At 43.3% G+C, this 18,010-nt stretch overlaps 1 protein-coding gene across 2 annotated transcripts in view; it reads right to left on the reverse strand.

The window, feature by feature from the left end:
• The window catches only part of ALDH1L2 (aldehyde dehydrogenase 1 family member L2), a 66,026-nt gene extending 50,669 nt beyond the window's left edge, over nt 1–15,357 (reverse strand). The window contains exons 1-3 of one of the 2 annotated variants that reach the window (XM_023208934.2): nt 15,294–15,357; nt 4,164–4,308; nt 1,000–1,234 (exon numbers count right to left, since the gene is read on the reverse strand). In XM_023208934.2, the coding sequence (XP_023064702.1) occupies nt 1,000–1,234; nt 4,164–4,308; nt 15,294–15,341 (428 nt within the window). In that variant the 5' untranslated portion in view covers nt 15,342–15,357. Of the gene's footprint in view, nt 1–999; nt 1,235–4,163; nt 4,309–15,293 lie in introns of those variants that run through there. The other variant, XM_023209013.1, reaches the window with a different exon arrangement.
• Nucleotides 15,358–18,010: the final 2,653 nt, after the last annotated feature.

Below are 18,010 nucleotides of genomic sequence, written 5' to 3' on the forward strand. Positions count from 1 at the left end.
TTTAAGTGTGAAGATATCTACTAAATAATAGTGTGCTATTTATAAGAGCCAAAAAGAAATCAATCCATGTAATCAAAGTTTAAATACAATTAATGTTTTTCATCACATTTAAACCAAGTGTAGGCTTCCAGGTTATTCCAACAACTTGACACTGAGGAATATTAGGAAGATGTGCAGGTAAAGGACAGAGAGCAGAAAGGGTACGAGGGCCCACCTCAACCCACAGCATTGTGTCCCTGTGGTATTAGGTACCTACAGTGTACCAGCCACTGTTCCTGACACTGGAAAATAGCAATACAAATGTTGTGCAAAGTCCCTTTCCTCAAGAAGCTTAGAGTTGAATGGGGAAGATGGACAATGAAGGTGATCATTTCATCATTTCAAGTAGTTACTTGATGATTATTTCAAGTAATTCAGCATTTCCTGAAATGTACTTGAGAAGCTCTATGCAAAAAAAAGTTCTGTGGTCAAATAAGTTTGGGAACATTGTGTATTCAGACTCCCTCTAGGGGATTATGATACTGACATTAAAGCCCGTATTAATAGCTCAAATGAATCCTGCAGTTAAAAATCTGGCATAAACCAAACTTACTGACCGTAAAACCTTTGTTTGCTCAATACCTAGTGTAACAGTCAATGGAGCTAGTACTCCATAGGCTATTCTTGGTAAATGCTGTCCTGGTTCACACTGTATGTCTAGATCTCAGGGGAGTTCATGCAATAGTAGTAACCAATCAGGACCTCACAATTGTTCAGGCATGCCTAGTTTCTTGTCTTGATCACCTAGGTAAAAAACAGAAAGAATGTAGGCAATTGAAATACACTCGCCCTCTCTGTAATTAAAAAAGTCTCACTGGGTATTCTGGCACACTCCTGAAATGTCAGCTTCTTGGGAGGCCGAGGCAGGAGGATCATTTGAGGCCAGGAGTTTGAACCCAGACTGGGCAACATAGCAAGACCCCATCTCAAAAACAAAAAAGTAAGAAGAAAAAATCTCACCAATTGATAGCAGAGGCTCCTCTGTGCCTGGGCAGGATGGATGGGTGATAAATGATAGAGCCATGCTTTGGACTATCAATTATATCCATGGGGATGAACTGAGTGCAGAAAGGGAGCACATTTAGGTCTGCACCCACGGATCTGTAGGCCTCTGCCACCTCTTTGATGGTCTTGCCCTTGACTCTCCATTTAGGAAGCTTGAACACAGGAGTCCCATCTTTCTCTGCAGCCAAAGCTGAGCATAAAAAAGATTTTTTTTTAGAAGTTAGCAGTAATTTTATATCACTGTGAATTCACATATTGTAATTTTGCAGTTTCATGAACTATTTATAAATAAAACATGGTGAAGAACAATTTAGATTGTGACTAGAATTTCACCTGTTGTAATTGGATCACACTAAGGTGATACATATCTATATACTTAAGGCATAATAAATTAGAACTGAAAAGATTTTGGCTAGATGATATTTTAAGATTTTAATGAAAGCTTTTTCTTTTTAGATAAAAAATGGTACCTTTATTACTGATACAACCTTTTAAGAACAGCTTCAGATTTGGAGGCATGCGCCAATGCTTCACCCACTAATTTAACACACTCACCTCTGGCACAGTTAGAAAGCCATGAATCTCTTCCCTCCCTATACAGAACAAACTGTAGACCAGAACACATTCTCCCTGCCAACTGCTGAGCTGAGCTTGTCTACTTCCTTCTCCCAAATTCACCAAACAAATAAGTTAACAAAGCTGAGAGGCCAAGAATGGAGAATACATGCTCAGCTCCTGCTAAGGGCTTTGCCACACTGAACAGACCAGAGTCTCCTTCCTGAGAAGAGCACTGTCCCCTCCCAAACAAATGGCTCCATCCTAATGCCATATGAAATGGCCCACCAAAGTGCAAACAGCACAAGCCTATTTTTTCATAATGAAATGTCATTTTTACTATGTGTCTTATATCTTAAGTATTTATATATGTATAATTTAAGTATACAGTTTTGTATATAAGTAGTATATATTTAAAAAAATCAGTCAGGCACAGTGGCTCACACCTGTAATCCCAGCACTTTGAGAGGCCAAGGCAGGAGGATTGCTTAAACCCAGGAGTTCGAGACCAGCCTGGACAACATAATGAGACCTCCGTCTCCACCAAAAGAAAAAAAAAAATTTTCAAATTAGCTGGATGTGGTGGTACATACCGATAGTCTGAGCTACTTAGGAGGATCGCTTGAGCCCAGGATCAACTGCAACTTCCAGGTTGCAGTAAGCCATTATCGCACCACTATACTCCAGCCTGGGCAACGAAGTAAGACCCTGTCTCTAAAAAAAAGTGTTTAAGTGTATAAAATATATACATACTATTATTAATATATAAGTGTATATATTAATATATTATAGAAATTATGGTATAATATAGTGTACATGTTTTATATTATATATTACTTTTATAATATAATAATAGTATATATTTTTATATACTATTTATATATTTAATATATAATAGCATATATGTTAATTTAGGCAATTTCCAGAAGTCTTAACTAAAGCTTTCTATCTGCATTTTTGTGTCCTTTCTTTTCTCCTACATCTGAATAACAAAATTCATTGACTCAGGATGAGATGATGCCTCCACCATGAAACCTAAATTCTAAAGCCTAAGGAAGTCCTGAAGGGCCCCAGCCATCATGATTAGCCCCTGGTCAATCCGTTTGGAAGAATCTGAGAGACAAGCACAATAATGTTCACAAAATGTGAATGTTCATAAAACTGAACTCACATGTCAAATGACAGGAAAATGGATAAATGGTGGTAAAAATATGTGACCATGGGAGAAATTGTGAAAGATCATATGGCAGAGAAAACTGGGGTGGAGGAAACTTAGAAGTCTTCATTGTAAAAAATGTACTCCAGGCCAGGCGTGGTGCGTCACGCCTGTAATCCCCAGCACTTTGGGAGGCCAAGGCAGGTGGATCACCTGAGGTCAGGAGTTCAAGACCAGCCTGGCCAACATGGCGAAACCACGTCTCTACTAAAAATACAAAAATGAGCCAGATGTGGTGGTGGGTGCCTGTAATCCCAGCTACTCGGGAGGCTGAGGCAGGAGAATCGCTTGAACCCGGGAAGTGGAGGTTGCAGTAAGCTGAGTTCATGCCACTGTACTCCACCCTGGGCAACAGAGTGAGACTCCCATCTCAAAAAAAAAAAAAAAAAAAAGGCACTCCACTGAGACTGGCTGAGACATCCAGGTGTTGGGCTTCCGTTTCAGTTTTTGGCTGCCCCAGAGCTATTTTTGGCTGTCCTCGTTGACTATTCTAACAAGAATACTCAGTTACTGTCATTAGTGCTTCCTTATTATGAACCAGGCATACTGTGAGCCCTTTGTGTACATTAATCTAACTTAATCTTCATAGCAGCCACGTGAGGTAGCTACCGCTGAACTGAGGCTAAGATTAAGTAACTTTCCCAAGGTCATACAGCTAGTAAGTGGCAGAATCAGAATTCATTCCTTGATTCCAGAACATATGCCATCACCCACATGCTGTACCACTTCCTCATATAGTTACCCTATAAGTGAGGTTGGTAGTTTTTCTTTTTCTGAGTTATGCCATGAGCCCAAATGGCCATGACCAATGGAAACGGGGTCCTGACCCTGGGACCAGGCACCAAGAAAGAGTTCATTTCCCAGGATTCATTCTGAAAAGAGGTCTAAAAGTTATATGCTTGCAATGCTTCTGAAGTCCACGTATATGGCAGAGACTGCTAGTTGTCCCCCTTCATCCTTTAGCAGTGGATTCCCCTAGTTTAGCTGAACACATAGCCACCCCAAATCAAATCTGTATTTCTTAGCCACTCTTGCAAATAGATTTGGCCTGTGACTAAGTTCTGGCCAATGGGATACAAGTGGGAGTAATATGTACAACTCTGGATTACACCCTTAATAAAACGCTTTCCCCTGATTCCCACTTTTTCCTTCCTGCTTGCTGGAATGCAGATGTGATAGTAGGGGCTGAGGCAGCTACCTTGGACCATGAGATGGAAGTCCAGCACTGGTGAGGGCAAAACAACAAATAGAAGGAGCGTGTATTGTGATGAACGCAGAGTTGCCACACCAGCTGATGGCCAACCTGCACCTGAGAATTGTTGACCCAGTCGTCCCAAGATGCACTCACCCAGAGGGTCAGCTTTTCCATCCTTGTCTGGAACTGTGAACACCCCTACTACTCGGTGGCCCTCTTTGCGGAGGTGGCTATAGACTTCTTGTCCAAAGAGGCTCTGGCCAATTAGTGCCAACTTCAGCTTGTTTTTGAAATAAACCTGTGAAACAATTAAATGACGAAGACATAAGCATGGATAGAAGACATTGGATGAGGGTAAGGGTTAAAAAAGTAGCTATTGGGGGCTGGGTACGGTGGCTCACGCCTGTATTCCCAGCACTTTGGGGGGCGAAGGCGGGCGGATCACAAGGTCAGGAGATCGAGACCATCCTGGCTAACACTAAAAATACCATCTCTACTAAAAATACAAAAAATTAGCCGGGCGTGGTGGCGGGCACCTGTAGTCCCAGCTACTTGGGAGGCTGAGGCAGGAGAATGGTGTGAACCTGGGAGGCAGAGCTTGCAGTGAGCCGAGATCATGCCACTGCACTCCAGCCTGGGGGACAGAGCGAGACTCTGTCTAAAAAAACAGTAGCTATTGGGTACGATGTTCACTCTTTGGGTATCAGGTACACCAAAAGCCCAGACTTCACCACTACGCAATATATGCATGTAAGAAACCTGCCCTTGGCCAGGCACGGTGGCTCATGCTTATAATCCCAGCACTTTGGGAGGCTCAGGTGGGTGGATCACCTGAGATCAGGAGTTCAAAACCAGCCTAGCCAACATGGAGAAACCCCGTCTCTACTAAAAATAGAAAAATTAGCCAGATGTGCTGGGCTGCACCTGTAATCCCAGCTACTCGGGAGACTGAGGCAGGAGAGTCTCTTGTACCCAGGAGGCAGAGGTTGCAGTGAGCTGAGATCGTACCACAGCACTCCAGATTGAGAGACAGAGCAAGACTCTGTCTCAAAAAAAAAAAAAAAAGAAAGAAAGAAAAGAGGGTAGTCAGAGGGCCATGACTTTCTATGAGCTTCCTCTCTTGGCAATGCCTCCACAGAACTCTCTCTGCGTTACATTCTTCCATGTTAGCATGTGGCTCCATGGGATCTGAACTTAGGATGTTTATCCCCCTCCAATCTAAATGAGATTCTCTAATGTTCTGGCAAGTAATTCTAAATTAGTAAAGCCTCACTAAGAAAAATCTGTTTATGAAGAAATTTAATTTTCCCTTATTTCCCACTTTATTAGAGGCATACGTAGCATCCTGTTTTTAGGTATGAACTTAAAAGGATACCACATCACAACTTCTCTGTAATTGAGCTGATAATAAAACAAAGTTTTAACTAATTTAACTAATTAAAAAAAATCCTAGGGTCAGCCAAACTTTCTATCCCCAAATAACCTAATAAAGCTTCAACAAATATTTGCAAACAAACAGATTAACTCTGCAACAACAGCAAATTCACCTGCAGATAATGCACGGCTGACCATTTAATTTTCTCTTCTCAAAAAAATCAAAATGTCCTGTATGCTGTCTTCAAATCCTATAACTAATGCTGTTGCTTGAAATAGAATCTACGTGTTTGCCACCTTACAAAAATTTTGGCTGTACCACTTACCATTACCAATGCCAGATAGTTAAGACATCTAAAATACTACTTTTAAAACACACAAGAACCAAGAGACTGAGATGACTCAAATGTAATGTGCCACTCAGTTGTCGTCTGGTTATCTGGAGTTCAATTCCATATTCATGTTGGCTGGGCGCTGTGGCTCACGCCTGCAATCCCAGCACTTTGGGAGGCTGAGGCGGGTGAATCACCTGAGGACAGGAGTTCGAGACCAGCCTGACCAACATGGAAAAACCCTGTCTCTACTAAAAATACAAAAATTAGCCAGGTATGGTGGCAGGCATCTGTAATCCCAGCTACTCGGGAGGCTGAGATAGGAAAATCGCTTGAACCCGGGAGGTAGAGGTTGCAGTGAGCTGAGATCGCGCCACTGCACTCCAGCCTGGGCAACAAAAATGAAACTCCGTCCCTCCCCACCAAAAAGAAACCATGTCAGTGTCTTTGGAAACACTACATTCATTGAAACACTTTCTGAGCTTTATGCTGAACCTGAAGCTGAAGCTATAAAGGTGAGTTTCTAACACTGAGAAGTTTTCAGATTTTATGACTATAAATATGTTTATAATGAGTTAGCAAGATTCCAGAAAATTGCACTGAGATATTTTACTTTATTTATTTATTTTGAGACAGGGTTTCACTCCATGGTCACCCAGGCTGGAGTGAAGTGGCGCGATCTCGGCTCACTGCAGCCTCCGCCTCCTGGGTTCAAGTGAATCTCGTGCTTCAGCCTCCCGAGTAGCTGGGATTACAGACATGCACCACCATGCCCAGCTAATTTTTGTATTTTTAGTAGAGACGGGGTTTCACCATGTTGGCCAGGCTGGTCTCAAACTCCTGACCTCAGGTGATCCACCTGTCTCGGCCTCCCAAAGTGCCAGGATTACAGGCTATTTTACTTCAGTCTTATTTCTCCGGGTGTGGTGTCTGCCTGTGTTGGCAGAAGTAACTGGGAGAATATGTTTAAAATGTGGATTCCTGGGCCCTACTTCAAATCTACTGAGTGAGAATCTTAAGCCCAGGAAGCTGCATTTTAACAAACTATTCAGTGACTCGTAAGTACATGGAAGTCTGAGAATCTCTGCTCTGTGGAGAGTGGTATGTCTGCCTGCAAGAACAGGATTCTGCCTGGGGAGTTTGGGTCAGGAAGAAAGGGTGGAAATAAGAGCAAACATTTTAATGAGACCCTAGTGTGGGCCAAGTATTTCACATTATTGCTTCATTTGATTGCACAATGACTCCTGGAGACAGGCATGATTAAGCCACTTTATGGATAAAGAAATTAAAGCACAGAGAGGTTAAGTAGCCAGGAGTCAAATAGCTACTAAGAGGCAGCCCTGAGATTCCAACTCTGTTTATTATCCTAGTGCCTATTGTTTTTTCATACACCAGCTGTGCGGGTCTTGAACTGAGCTTTATTTTCCATCATCAATTAAAATCAGCATAGTAATAGTACCTATATCATAAGGTTGTTATAAGGATTCAATGGGATAAAGTGTGTAATGCATTAGCACAGTGCATGGCAATAGTAAATGCTCACTAAATGTTACATAGTACTATTATCATACCATAAGCAATACCTAGGTACATAAAAATAATGATAATAGATATCTCCTATTGGAAATACACCATGAGCCAAACACTATGTTGAGCTCTTTTCATTAATTCAAAAAGTATTCATCAAATGCTTATTATACATCTTTAATCCCCCCAGTGACCCATTTTGCAAATGAGTAAACAAAGGGGTCAGAAAAGTTAAGTAACCTGCCCAAAGGCAGAGCTAATAAGGTCCAGGGCAGGATTCAAACCTGGGTCTATCGTACTTTAGCAGATGTGTTTCTAAGGCTTTCCTACGCTAAAAGTTCCCCTCCTACTTTAGAAAAAGAAAAACATAGCAACAGTTTGACAGGTCAGTTGGGAATAGTTCCATCAGCCTGTGTAAGGAAATGCCACGCTGAAAGTGACGTGGGAGACAGCACCATTCTTTAATTGGCTCTCACTATAGGCGTCCGTTGCATTAGTGAGAAAGGGCATAAAATGACACACAGTCATTTCCAAATCTGGATGATAAATTCTATAATCTTTTTTCTTTTCTTTTTTTTTTTTTTTTTTGAGACAGAGTCTCACTGTGTCACCTAGGCTGGAATGCACTGGTGCGATCTTGGCTCACTGCAACCTCTGCCTTCTGGGTTCAAGCAATTCTCCTGCCTCAGCCTCCCAAGTAACTGGGATTACAGGTACATGCCGTCATGCCCAGCTAATTTTTTTTTTTTTTTTTTTTTTAGTAGAGATGGGGTTTCACCGTGTTGCCCAGGCTGGTCTCAAATTCCTGAGCTCAGGCAATCCACCCGCCTCGGCATCCCAAAGTGCTAGTATTACAGGTATGAGCCACCACGCCTGGCCTTGTTTCTTTAGAGAGAACATTCTGCACTAGAGGAGAATTTTGGAGGGAGCAGAGCCTTTGCTTTTCAAATTGTCAAATAATGCATTCCCAGGCTATCCACCCTCTGGTGGAATTCTTTAGGAAGCAAGTTAATATAGACCCTGACTATGCTCCAAGAATTAAAAAAAAAAAAAAGTACACAAAGCTTTCCATAGAAAACTTCAAGGCACAGTGCAAAGAGTCTGCCCTGATCTGAAGCACTTTGGCCAGATGCTAATAGAACCATTTGGGCAGCGTATAAAGTAAGGCCAAAGCTATCCAAGTAAGAATTGGCAGTTTCACACAGAGGACCTTCACACAAAAGAATAAAACAAAGTGCATTTTCCTGAGACCCTGAGATGCCTAACACTTCATGGAGCATCTGGCACACAGTGTCCCAAACTGTGCCTGACTCTGTGCAAGACTCATCCAACAAGCATGTTTTCAGGCTTTGCCACGCTCTGGGCATAGTGCATGGTAGAGGTGGCACATTACTGTCCTGGCAGGGGTGTTTTATTTGGTCCACAAAGCATTTTTAAGAGGACTCTGTTAAGATTTTTAGGAGGTTTCACCTCAGAAGGCACAATTTGTAACTTGTCTTTAAAACTCGGGAGGTTTGGCTGGGCACCAATCACCTGAGGTCAGGAGTTCAAGACCAGCCTGGTCAACTTGGTGAAACCCCATCTCTACTAAAAGTCCAAAAAAGTTAGCTGGGCGTGGTGGCACATGCCTGTAGTCCCAGCTACTCAGGAGGCTGAGGCAGGAGGATCGCTTGAACCTGGGAGGCAGAAGTTGCTGCAAGCTGAGATCGCACCATTGCACTCCAGCCTGGGCGACAGAGCAAGACTCTGTCTCAGAAAACAAAAATCAAAAAAAAGCTCAGGAAGTTTGTCAACCCTGGTCTATGGCCCCATATAGCAACAGTCAGCTAGCGCTGAGCAGTTGTGGCCCCTTTACCCTGGACATGGTCTTGCCCTCCATCCAGCTCAAATCCCTCATTTGCTTTACCTGTTTGGCCTCTGTGGGAATTTCTCTTTGCGACCCCTCCACTAAAGATACAAAGAAGTGGTCCCTGTCCTCGGGAATCCACCAACTAGTAGGGAGGGCACACAAGTTAAGAAATAGTAACACAGTGCTAGAATAGGAGAGCACAGTTTGGTTAAGAGAGGAGAAGACTTCTCCAGAAGGCAACTCCTTAGCTGAATCTTAAAGAATCCATCTTGGGAGTTGGCAGAGAAAAGGGAGAGGATTGTAGGAGGTCCTTGGGAAGTGCCAGGCGGAGGGTGCAGGATTTACAAAGAAACAAATGCACGTGCACAGCGTGTCCAATACTGGGAGTCAGGGAATGGTGACAAGTGACAATGTGGAAAGAGGCACGGAGGGCTTTGTGTCAAATAATTTGGACCTTATTGTGAAGACAATGAGATTCACTGAGCTTCTTTAAGCAGGAGAGTTAATCGAAAGCAGGAGAGTCTAATTTCTATGCTAATAGACTGCTTAGGCAACTGTGGAGGCATGATCCAGCTCTGGGTAGGCACACCACTTGTGTTGAGAATGGAACAGAGCGTGAAAATCAAAGCTGACCTAGCAATCCACCTTCAGCATATTCACAGGATATAGTTTGGAATACTGTAAAAGCTCTTGCAACCGATTATAACAAACTCTCATACTAATAGAAGCAACAAGTTACACTTTACATAGAAGTAGATCTGCAAGATTCAACCAAGATTCAGGATACCACCATAAATGCAAACTTGTGCAACTTGATTTTCCTATTGCCTCCTTATATAAAGAAGATATCAGCAAGGGCTTTCTTGGATGTCTGGCCAACTTTTGTTTTTTCATCATAAAAAGGATAAAAGATTTTAAAAAGAGGGATGTCAATACAGGGGCCTATGAGCAGGTGATGCCAGAGGGGGATGCCCAGGACCCAGAGACTGGAGAGAGCTCCTAGGCCGAGGCTGCTGACCACAGAGCACTTCAAAGACTTTGAGTAAAGGGAGAGACCGTCCAAAGGGCTCGAGTCCAGAAACGGACTCCAGTACTAGAGAGGCAGGATTTCCATGCACAGCAGCTACTATAAGATTTTAATTGTATAAAAATTTTTAAACTAATTTTTAATTATACGTATTACATATACACACAATCTCCTTATGAAAAAAAAATCACAGATAAGACTACAGCCCCCTTTGACCATCACTCCCAGTCTGCATCCCTTCCTCACTCCCCAGAGGAAACTAGTATTGTAGTTTGGTGTGAATTCGACAGACCTTTCCTAGGCATTTAAAAACATGGAAACACGGCCGGGCGCGGTGGCTCACGCCTGTAATCCCAGCACTTTGGGAGGCCGAGGCGGGCGGATCACGAGGTCAGGAGATCCAGACCATCCTGGTAAACAAGGTGAAACCCCGTCTCTACTAAAAATAAAAAAAAAAATTTAGCCGGGCGTCGTGGCGGGCGCCTGTAGTCCCAGTTTCTCGGGAGGCTGAGGCAGGAGAATGGCGTGAATCCAGGAGGCAGCGGAGCTTGCAGTGAGCGGAGATCGTGCCACTGCACTCCAGCCTGGGCGACAGAGAGAGATTCCATCTCAAAAATAAAATAAAATAAAAAATAAAAACATGGAAATATATACAAAAAGTATTATTTTGTTTCCAAAAATAATTCAAATATAATAATATTATGTGCAATGTTCCATAACTTTCCTTGTCGATACATATAATTCATTCTTTGAAATCGTTGCACAGTATTCCTTAGTGTAGCTATATCTCAGTTTACTTGTTCATGTCCCTATTGAGAAACATTTTGGCCTTCAATATGTCATTATTACAAATCCCATGGCAATGAATATCGTGGTACATGCTTCCTGTGCCCATGTGGAAGTATTTTTCTCAGATACCTACAAGTGAAACTGCAGGATCATTTTAAAACCTAAATTTAATTGAAGTAGATAGCATCAAATTGACTTCTACAGTATTGGAGGAAATGTTTTCTCACCCCTGCGAAACACACAATATCATCAAATTTACGATTTTTGCCACCCTGATGAGTGAAAAATGATATCTTGTTCTAAATTGCATTTGTCTGATTACTAGTTTGGTTGAGTGTATTTTCATACTTTATTGTTCATTTATGTTTCCTTTTTGTTATATCATTTTAGTTAGTGTATTATGTATTATTATTCTTTTCGTAAAAACACAGATTTAATAGTCTGTCCCACTAATCTATGAACTCCTTGAAAATGGGACTATTTCTTTCTTGCTTATTGTTTTATCTTTGGGTTGTGAGAGTCTGAAGAAGTTAGTCCACTTCTCTGGGTCTCAGTTTTCTTATCAGTAAAATGGTCATAATAATCTAAGTTGAGAATCCCTTATCCAAAATGCTTGGAACCAGAAGTGTTTCAGATTTTGGATATTTTCAGATTTTGGAATGTTTGCATTATACTTACCATTTGAGCATCCCAACTCTGAAAATCTGAAATCCAAAATGCTGTCATGATCATTACCTTTGCGTGTCATGTCAGTGCTCAAAAATGTTCAGATTTTAAAGCATTTCAGATTTCAGATGTTCAGATTTGGGATGTTCAACCTAGTACCTACTTCATTGAGATGTCATGAGGATTAAAGGAGGACACAGTCGCCCTCTGTATTTGTGGGTTCCATATCCGTGGATTCAACCAACCATGAATCAAAAACATTTGGAAAAAATTGCATCGGTACTAGACATGTATAATTTTTCTTGTCATTATTCCATAAACAATACAGTGGGACAATTATTTACATAGCATCTACTTTGTATTCATTATTATAAGTTATCTACAGGTAATTTAAAGTATACTGGAGAATATGCATATGTTATATACAAATATTACCCCATTTTATATAAGGGACTTGAGCATCTTCAGATTTTTATATCCATGGGAGGTCCTGAAACCAATCCCCTATGAATGCAAGGGACAAGGAACAACTGTGTATGTGAAATATTTGTTAATGCTATCTATTAATATTATTATATCCTCAGGATTTAGAGTCCTCAGTGTATAATTGACAACTAAATATGGTTTGAAGTTGAATTTGGAGATCCTGTGAACAGATAAGACACCAGAGCAGAGGTCATGCAATGAGGAAACAAGTTAAGAACCTGGTTCCTAGAACTGAGAAATAAAGCAGGTACTTGGTTCCAAAGACCAAGGAAGGGTCCTGCCTCTTCGGGCTGGATCAGAAGGTAACCTCAAGTTACCTGGAGCCAGGCTATAAACCCAGAGCTACCAGATAGACCTGACCCAGACACTGGCAGAGAAAGCTAAACAAAGGAATGCCAAATGAATAGAGGGCTAAATAACTCCTACCATGGGGAGAAGAAGCAGTGAGCCAGGCAGGATATCAGAGGTGGGCAATAATACCTAATTGACAAAGGGCTTTAAAACAAACGGTTGTTTTAGTTAAAAAGATCCAGCCATATCACTAAGCTGAAATCATTAAATGTTTCTAACTCCCTTTATTTAAGACAGAGGATGGAAAAAGGAATTCTATCAGGAAATGTTATAAACTAATTTTTCCCTTGGATTTTGCTAGGTTCTGAAAGCTTTATTTTTATTCATCCTTCATTCTGCTTTAATACTAAACTTAAAAGCATTGTTTGACTTTTCAGTTTTTAAAGATAAAGGGATAATTAGGCCAGGTGCAGTGGCTCATGCCTGTAATTCCAACATTTTGGGAGGCTGAGGTGGGCAGATCACTTGAGGCCAAGAGTTCGAGACCAGCCTGGCCAACATGGCGAAACCCCGTCTCTACTAAAAATACAAAAATCAGCTGGGAATGGTGTTGCATGTCTGTAATCCCAGCTACTCAAAAGGCAGAGGCACGAGAATCGCTTGAACCCGGGAGGCAGAGATAGCAGTGAGCCGAAATTGTGCCACTGCATTCCAGCCCGGGCGACAAAGATTCTGTCTCAACAAAATAAAAAATTAAAATTAAAAGATAGTTTGCATACAGTAAAATGCACCCTTTTCAGTGTACCCTGCTGTGAGTTTTAACACACAGTCACGTAACCACTACCACAATCAAGATGCAGAACAATTCCATTACCGCCCAAATTCCTTTATGCCTGTTTATAATCAATTCTTCCTCCTATCTCCAGCTCCAGACATCACAAATCTTTTTTCTGTCCTTACAGTTTTACTCCTTCCAAAATGTCAGATAAATGAAATCATAAAACATGCAGCATTTTGAGTCTGATTCTTACACTTAGCATACATATTTGAGTTCCATCCATGTTGTATGCGTCAGTAGTTCATTCCTTTCCCCCCCACCACTGAGTAGAATTCCATTGTATGGATGGATATACCACAGCTTGTTTATCCTGTCATCAGTTGAGGACAATTTATTTCCAGTTTTTGGCAATTATGAATAAAGTCTATAAACATTAATAAACAGGTTTTTATGTGGGCAAATAAGGTTTCATTTCTTTTGGGTAAATACCTAGGAGTGTGATTCCTGGGTCATATGATAGGTATATGTTTAACTACATACAAAACTGCCAAACAGTTTTCCAAAGTGGTCGTACCTTTTTATATTCCCACCAGCCATGTATCTGTTTGATTTTGAATAACTCATAAAACACAGTCCAGAACATTTTTCACAGGATAAAACATTCCACATTTTTCATTCATCACTCAGTAGCTTCCTTTTGACCATTGAGGAAACTGTCTTCTTCCCAGCCATACGTGTCACTGCTTTTCCACATGCGCCCCTGGGTACAGTCAGACCCGGACCACGTCAGTGCTTCCCTACATCCATGGCTTTGTTTATGCCATTTGCCACCTGGGATGTTTACTTTTTATTACTGAAATCTTAGCAAACTCCACTATCAAAATCTTTTCATTCCTCAAGACTTCCTTCTGCTCTCCAAAAAAGACAAGTCAATGAAAGGTGTTGACAGAGGAGACCGACAAAACAGGCTCAGGCACTCGGCACAGCCCCTCGCTTTCTGTGCTATCCATCTGGGATCTCATGTGCCACGTGGTGGGGGGAGCTAATGAGGGGTCCAGCAGAGCAGGCAAAAGTCCTAGCAGAGCAGGTCTTCCCCACCTCCCCACCCCCATTTTATAAAAGGTGAATATACATCAAAGTAACTAGAACTGGTTGCAAAGAGTAAAACGAAATCTTATTATTTGGGGTTGTCTGGGATACAGAAAGCTTTTCCTTTGATGCAAGTTTGGGCCAGTTTTTGGTGCTACTCAAGACTTCTCTCTGCCTCCAAGTTTTTTACATCTGAATATATACATATGTACATATGGCTTTGGCACGACCAAGAAAAAGAATCGATAATCAAGTTCTTTTATGTACTTCCTATAAAAGAGATACGATACATAAGACAGTTTTTATTTTTATTTTTCTCTCTCTCTCTCTTCCCTAAACAGTCCCGAGGTCCCCTGGGTGCTGAAGGCAGCACCACAGTGCAACGTGTCCGCTCTCGGTTCCATTTCTGGAGGAGGTGATGCAATTCCAAGGCGCGGGGCTGGGCCAGAACTCGGTTCTTGTGCTACGGTAGAATAGTGTTCCAGCGTGGCTGCCCCTGCAGCGCCTGGCAATTCTAGAAATTTTGCCATCTGCAGCTCAGCTCAGGAATACTGAGCTTGCAGCCATCGGCTTTGAGTGCCATTATCTGAACCGGCCCTCCGTGCCAGTCTCGAGCGCTTACACCTCCCAGGCGGCCATCGAGGACCCTACTGACTTGATACTCCCCTCCTCTTCCAGGAGACGGGAGACGGTCTCGGCCCCATACGGCTCCGGCTCTTGACCAGGGATCTCATGATTGAAGTGAAAAAGGAAAGGAAGCAGACTCTGTCCTCCTTACCAAGTGACCGTTCCCACCTTGCCATCCCAGCCAGACTTGACACGTCCAAAAACTGCATCCTCAGCCCCTTCCCGGCAGTAGACAATGGCTTGCGTGCCAATTCCCGTCCGGGACCCTCCCCAGGCCCTTCTCTGAGGTCTCTCTGTTTTTGTTTGTTTGTTTTAAACGCTGTCTTGGTTTTTAGCAAAGTCTAAGCATCGCTGCTCATCCCCAGCCCCACCGCCCCGGCCCTCCCGCCCCGGAGTCTGGAAACCAGGACAGGGTGACAGCCTGGACGCTCGCCCGGGCCGGACTCACCCGGCCAGTGGAGAAGCGCCGGAGCGCCTGGCTGCCCCACCACAGCATGCTGGAGAGGAGCGCTCGCACTGGCGGCGCGGCGGCGCGGGAGGCAGGCGGGCGGCGCAGCCTGGGCACGGCCTGCAGCCTGGATGCCCCGGACTGCCGCGCGGCTCGCGGCTCGCGGTTCTCGGCCTCAGCTAGTCCGCACCCGGCCCAAGGCCCACCGCCCGCGGCCCGCCCCACCCTACCAGCGGCAAGGCCCCGCCCCCTAGCTGGCAAGGCCCCGCCCCCAGCTGGAAGGCACCCGCCCCTCCAGCTGGCTGGGCTCCGGCAGCCAACCTAGTGCGACGCGGCGGAGCGCGCGGGCTTCTAGGAGCCTGCCTGCCCTGACCTTGGTGCCGAGAGCACGCCCAGTCCCAGGGACCGCACCTCTCCGCTGACTGGACTTGCCGCCAATTCCGGCCAAGGTCCAGGTGCTTTCTAACTGTGGGACCCTCTACCAGTTACTCAGCCCCACAGCAGTACATACGGATCTACCTTATTAGTGGTCAATCTGGCATCCCAAGTGCTGTCCACAGCAGAGCCCGCAGAAAGCACGCCTGTAGACAGATACGTAGTGGGGGCGCCTTCGCTGTGTAGGGATCCTGATGCCTACCTTGTAGGATGGTAGGCCGGGAGCTGTGGCTCACGCCTGTAATCCCAGCGCTTTGGGAGGCCGACGAGGGCAGATGGCCTGAGCTCAGGAGTTCGAGACCAGCCTGGCCACCATAGTGAAACCCCGTCTCTACTAAAAATACAAAAAGAAAAAAGGAAAAAACAAATTAGCCGGGGGTGGTGTCGCATGCCTGCAGTCCCAGCTACTCGGGAGGCTGAGACACTAGGACCACTTGAGCCAGGGAGGTGGAGGTTACAGTGAGCTGAGATCATGCCACTGCACTTCAGCCTGGGCAACAGAGCCAGACTCTGTCTCAAAATAAATAAATGAATAAATTGGTGCAAAAGTAATTGTGGTTTTTGCCACTGAAAGTAATGGCAAAGTCACAATTACTTTTGCACCAACCTAATAGATACATGCCCTTCTCCCTCACCTCTGTGGAAAAAACGCTCAGACGTGCTTTAGCTGGACATTTGTCTCAAACCAGACTTCTTAGCCTAGCTTTCAGGGCCGTCTGCAATCTGCCATTTTCTCTTATTTCTCACTGCTCTTTTGCATATGTAATTCTGCCTGACTGCAGTTCTTGCCTATTCCTTCTTGGACAATGTTTCCCAGAAAAGCTTGTCATCTGTCACTTGTAATTATCTTGGCATGACCGTTTCTTTTCTGAAAAGTACTACTTACATGCTGCCTCCTGGAGGTGCTTTTTTCTGATTCTTTTCTCCCTTAGTCTCCTTATTCCCCACAAATAATTGTTCACTGCTCTTAACGGGGAAGAATCTTTGTCCATGCATCTGTTATGGCTGTCTCCATCTGTTACTGGTATTTGCATATCTGTTAATGTTTCTGTTGGAAGCTCGTTGCAGGCTAAGTCCATGTCTGATTAATTAGGATTTATAGTATCTAGCACTAACCAGAGCTTTAAAAAAACAAACAAACAAACAAAAACAAAAAACAACTTGTTGAAATAGATGAATGTGTTTAAGAGAGTAAGGAGACAAAAAGAACAATCTCTAAAACTTGGAGAATTCCAACAAACATCCAGGGTTCCACTTTGAGCACTACATCTTGCCAGTCCAGTCCACTTTCCTGACTGCATTTTGTGACTTCTTGCTCTTTTTTTTTTTTTTTTTTTTGAGACGGAGTCTTGCTCTGTCGCCCAGGCTGGAGTGCAGTGGCCAGATCTCAGCTCACTGCAACCTCCGCCTCCCGGGTTCACGCCATTCTCCTGCCTCAGCCTCCTGAGTAGCTGGGACCACAGGCGCCTGCCACCTCGCCCGGCTAATTTTTTGTATTTTTAGTAGAGATGGGGTTTCACCGTGTTAGCCAGGATGGTCTCGATCTCCTGACCTCGTGGTCCGCCCGTCTCGGCCTCCCAAAGTGCTGGGATTACAGGCTTAAGCCACCGCGCCCGGCAGACTTCTTGCTCTTTTAAACTTCTAAATATTGATATTCACTTTATTTATTCTGATCTGTGTATACTAGAAGGGTGCACAAGGAATGTGTGTTTATTTATTTATTTTTCCTGAATGAGGTTCCATAGTTATATATTTTTATTCCCAAGTTTAGGAAATGTAGAATTTATGTTCACTCAAATATGATGAAATATTCATTCTGTCTACTTTTTCCCTGGAAGAATCAAAAGTAGAGTTTCCTTGATAATTGGAAATTAGACCAGATGCAGTTACAGAGTTTGACAAATAGATCAACCCCTGCCAATCTAGATTTCTATACCCAGCAAAAATACTCCTTAAAAATAGAGATAAAACAAAGCCATTTTCAGAAACAAAAACTTGAGAGAATTTGTCATCAGTAGACAGATAATAAAGGAAATGTGCAAGAGTATCCTTCCAGCAGGGGAAAAAAAATTACCCACATGGAAACCTAGACATGCAAGAAGCCCAACAAAAAAGGCAAAGACGTGAGCAAATTTAGAGTGAACATTGGACTGGGCGTGGTGGCTCATGCTTGTATTCCCAGCACTTTGGGAGGCTGAGGTGGGCAGAGTTCAAGACCAGCCTGGGCAACATGGTGAAACACTGTTTCTACAAAAAAATACAAAAATTATACAAAAATTAGC

The sequence above is a fragment of the Piliocolobus tephrosceles genome, chromosome 10 (assembly GCF_002776525.5).
Source record: "Piliocolobus tephrosceles isolate RC106 chromosome 10, ASM277652v3, whole genome shotgun sequence".
Taxonomy (NCBI): Eukaryota; Metazoa; Chordata; class Mammalia; order Primates; family Cercopithecidae; genus Piliocolobus; species Piliocolobus tephrosceles.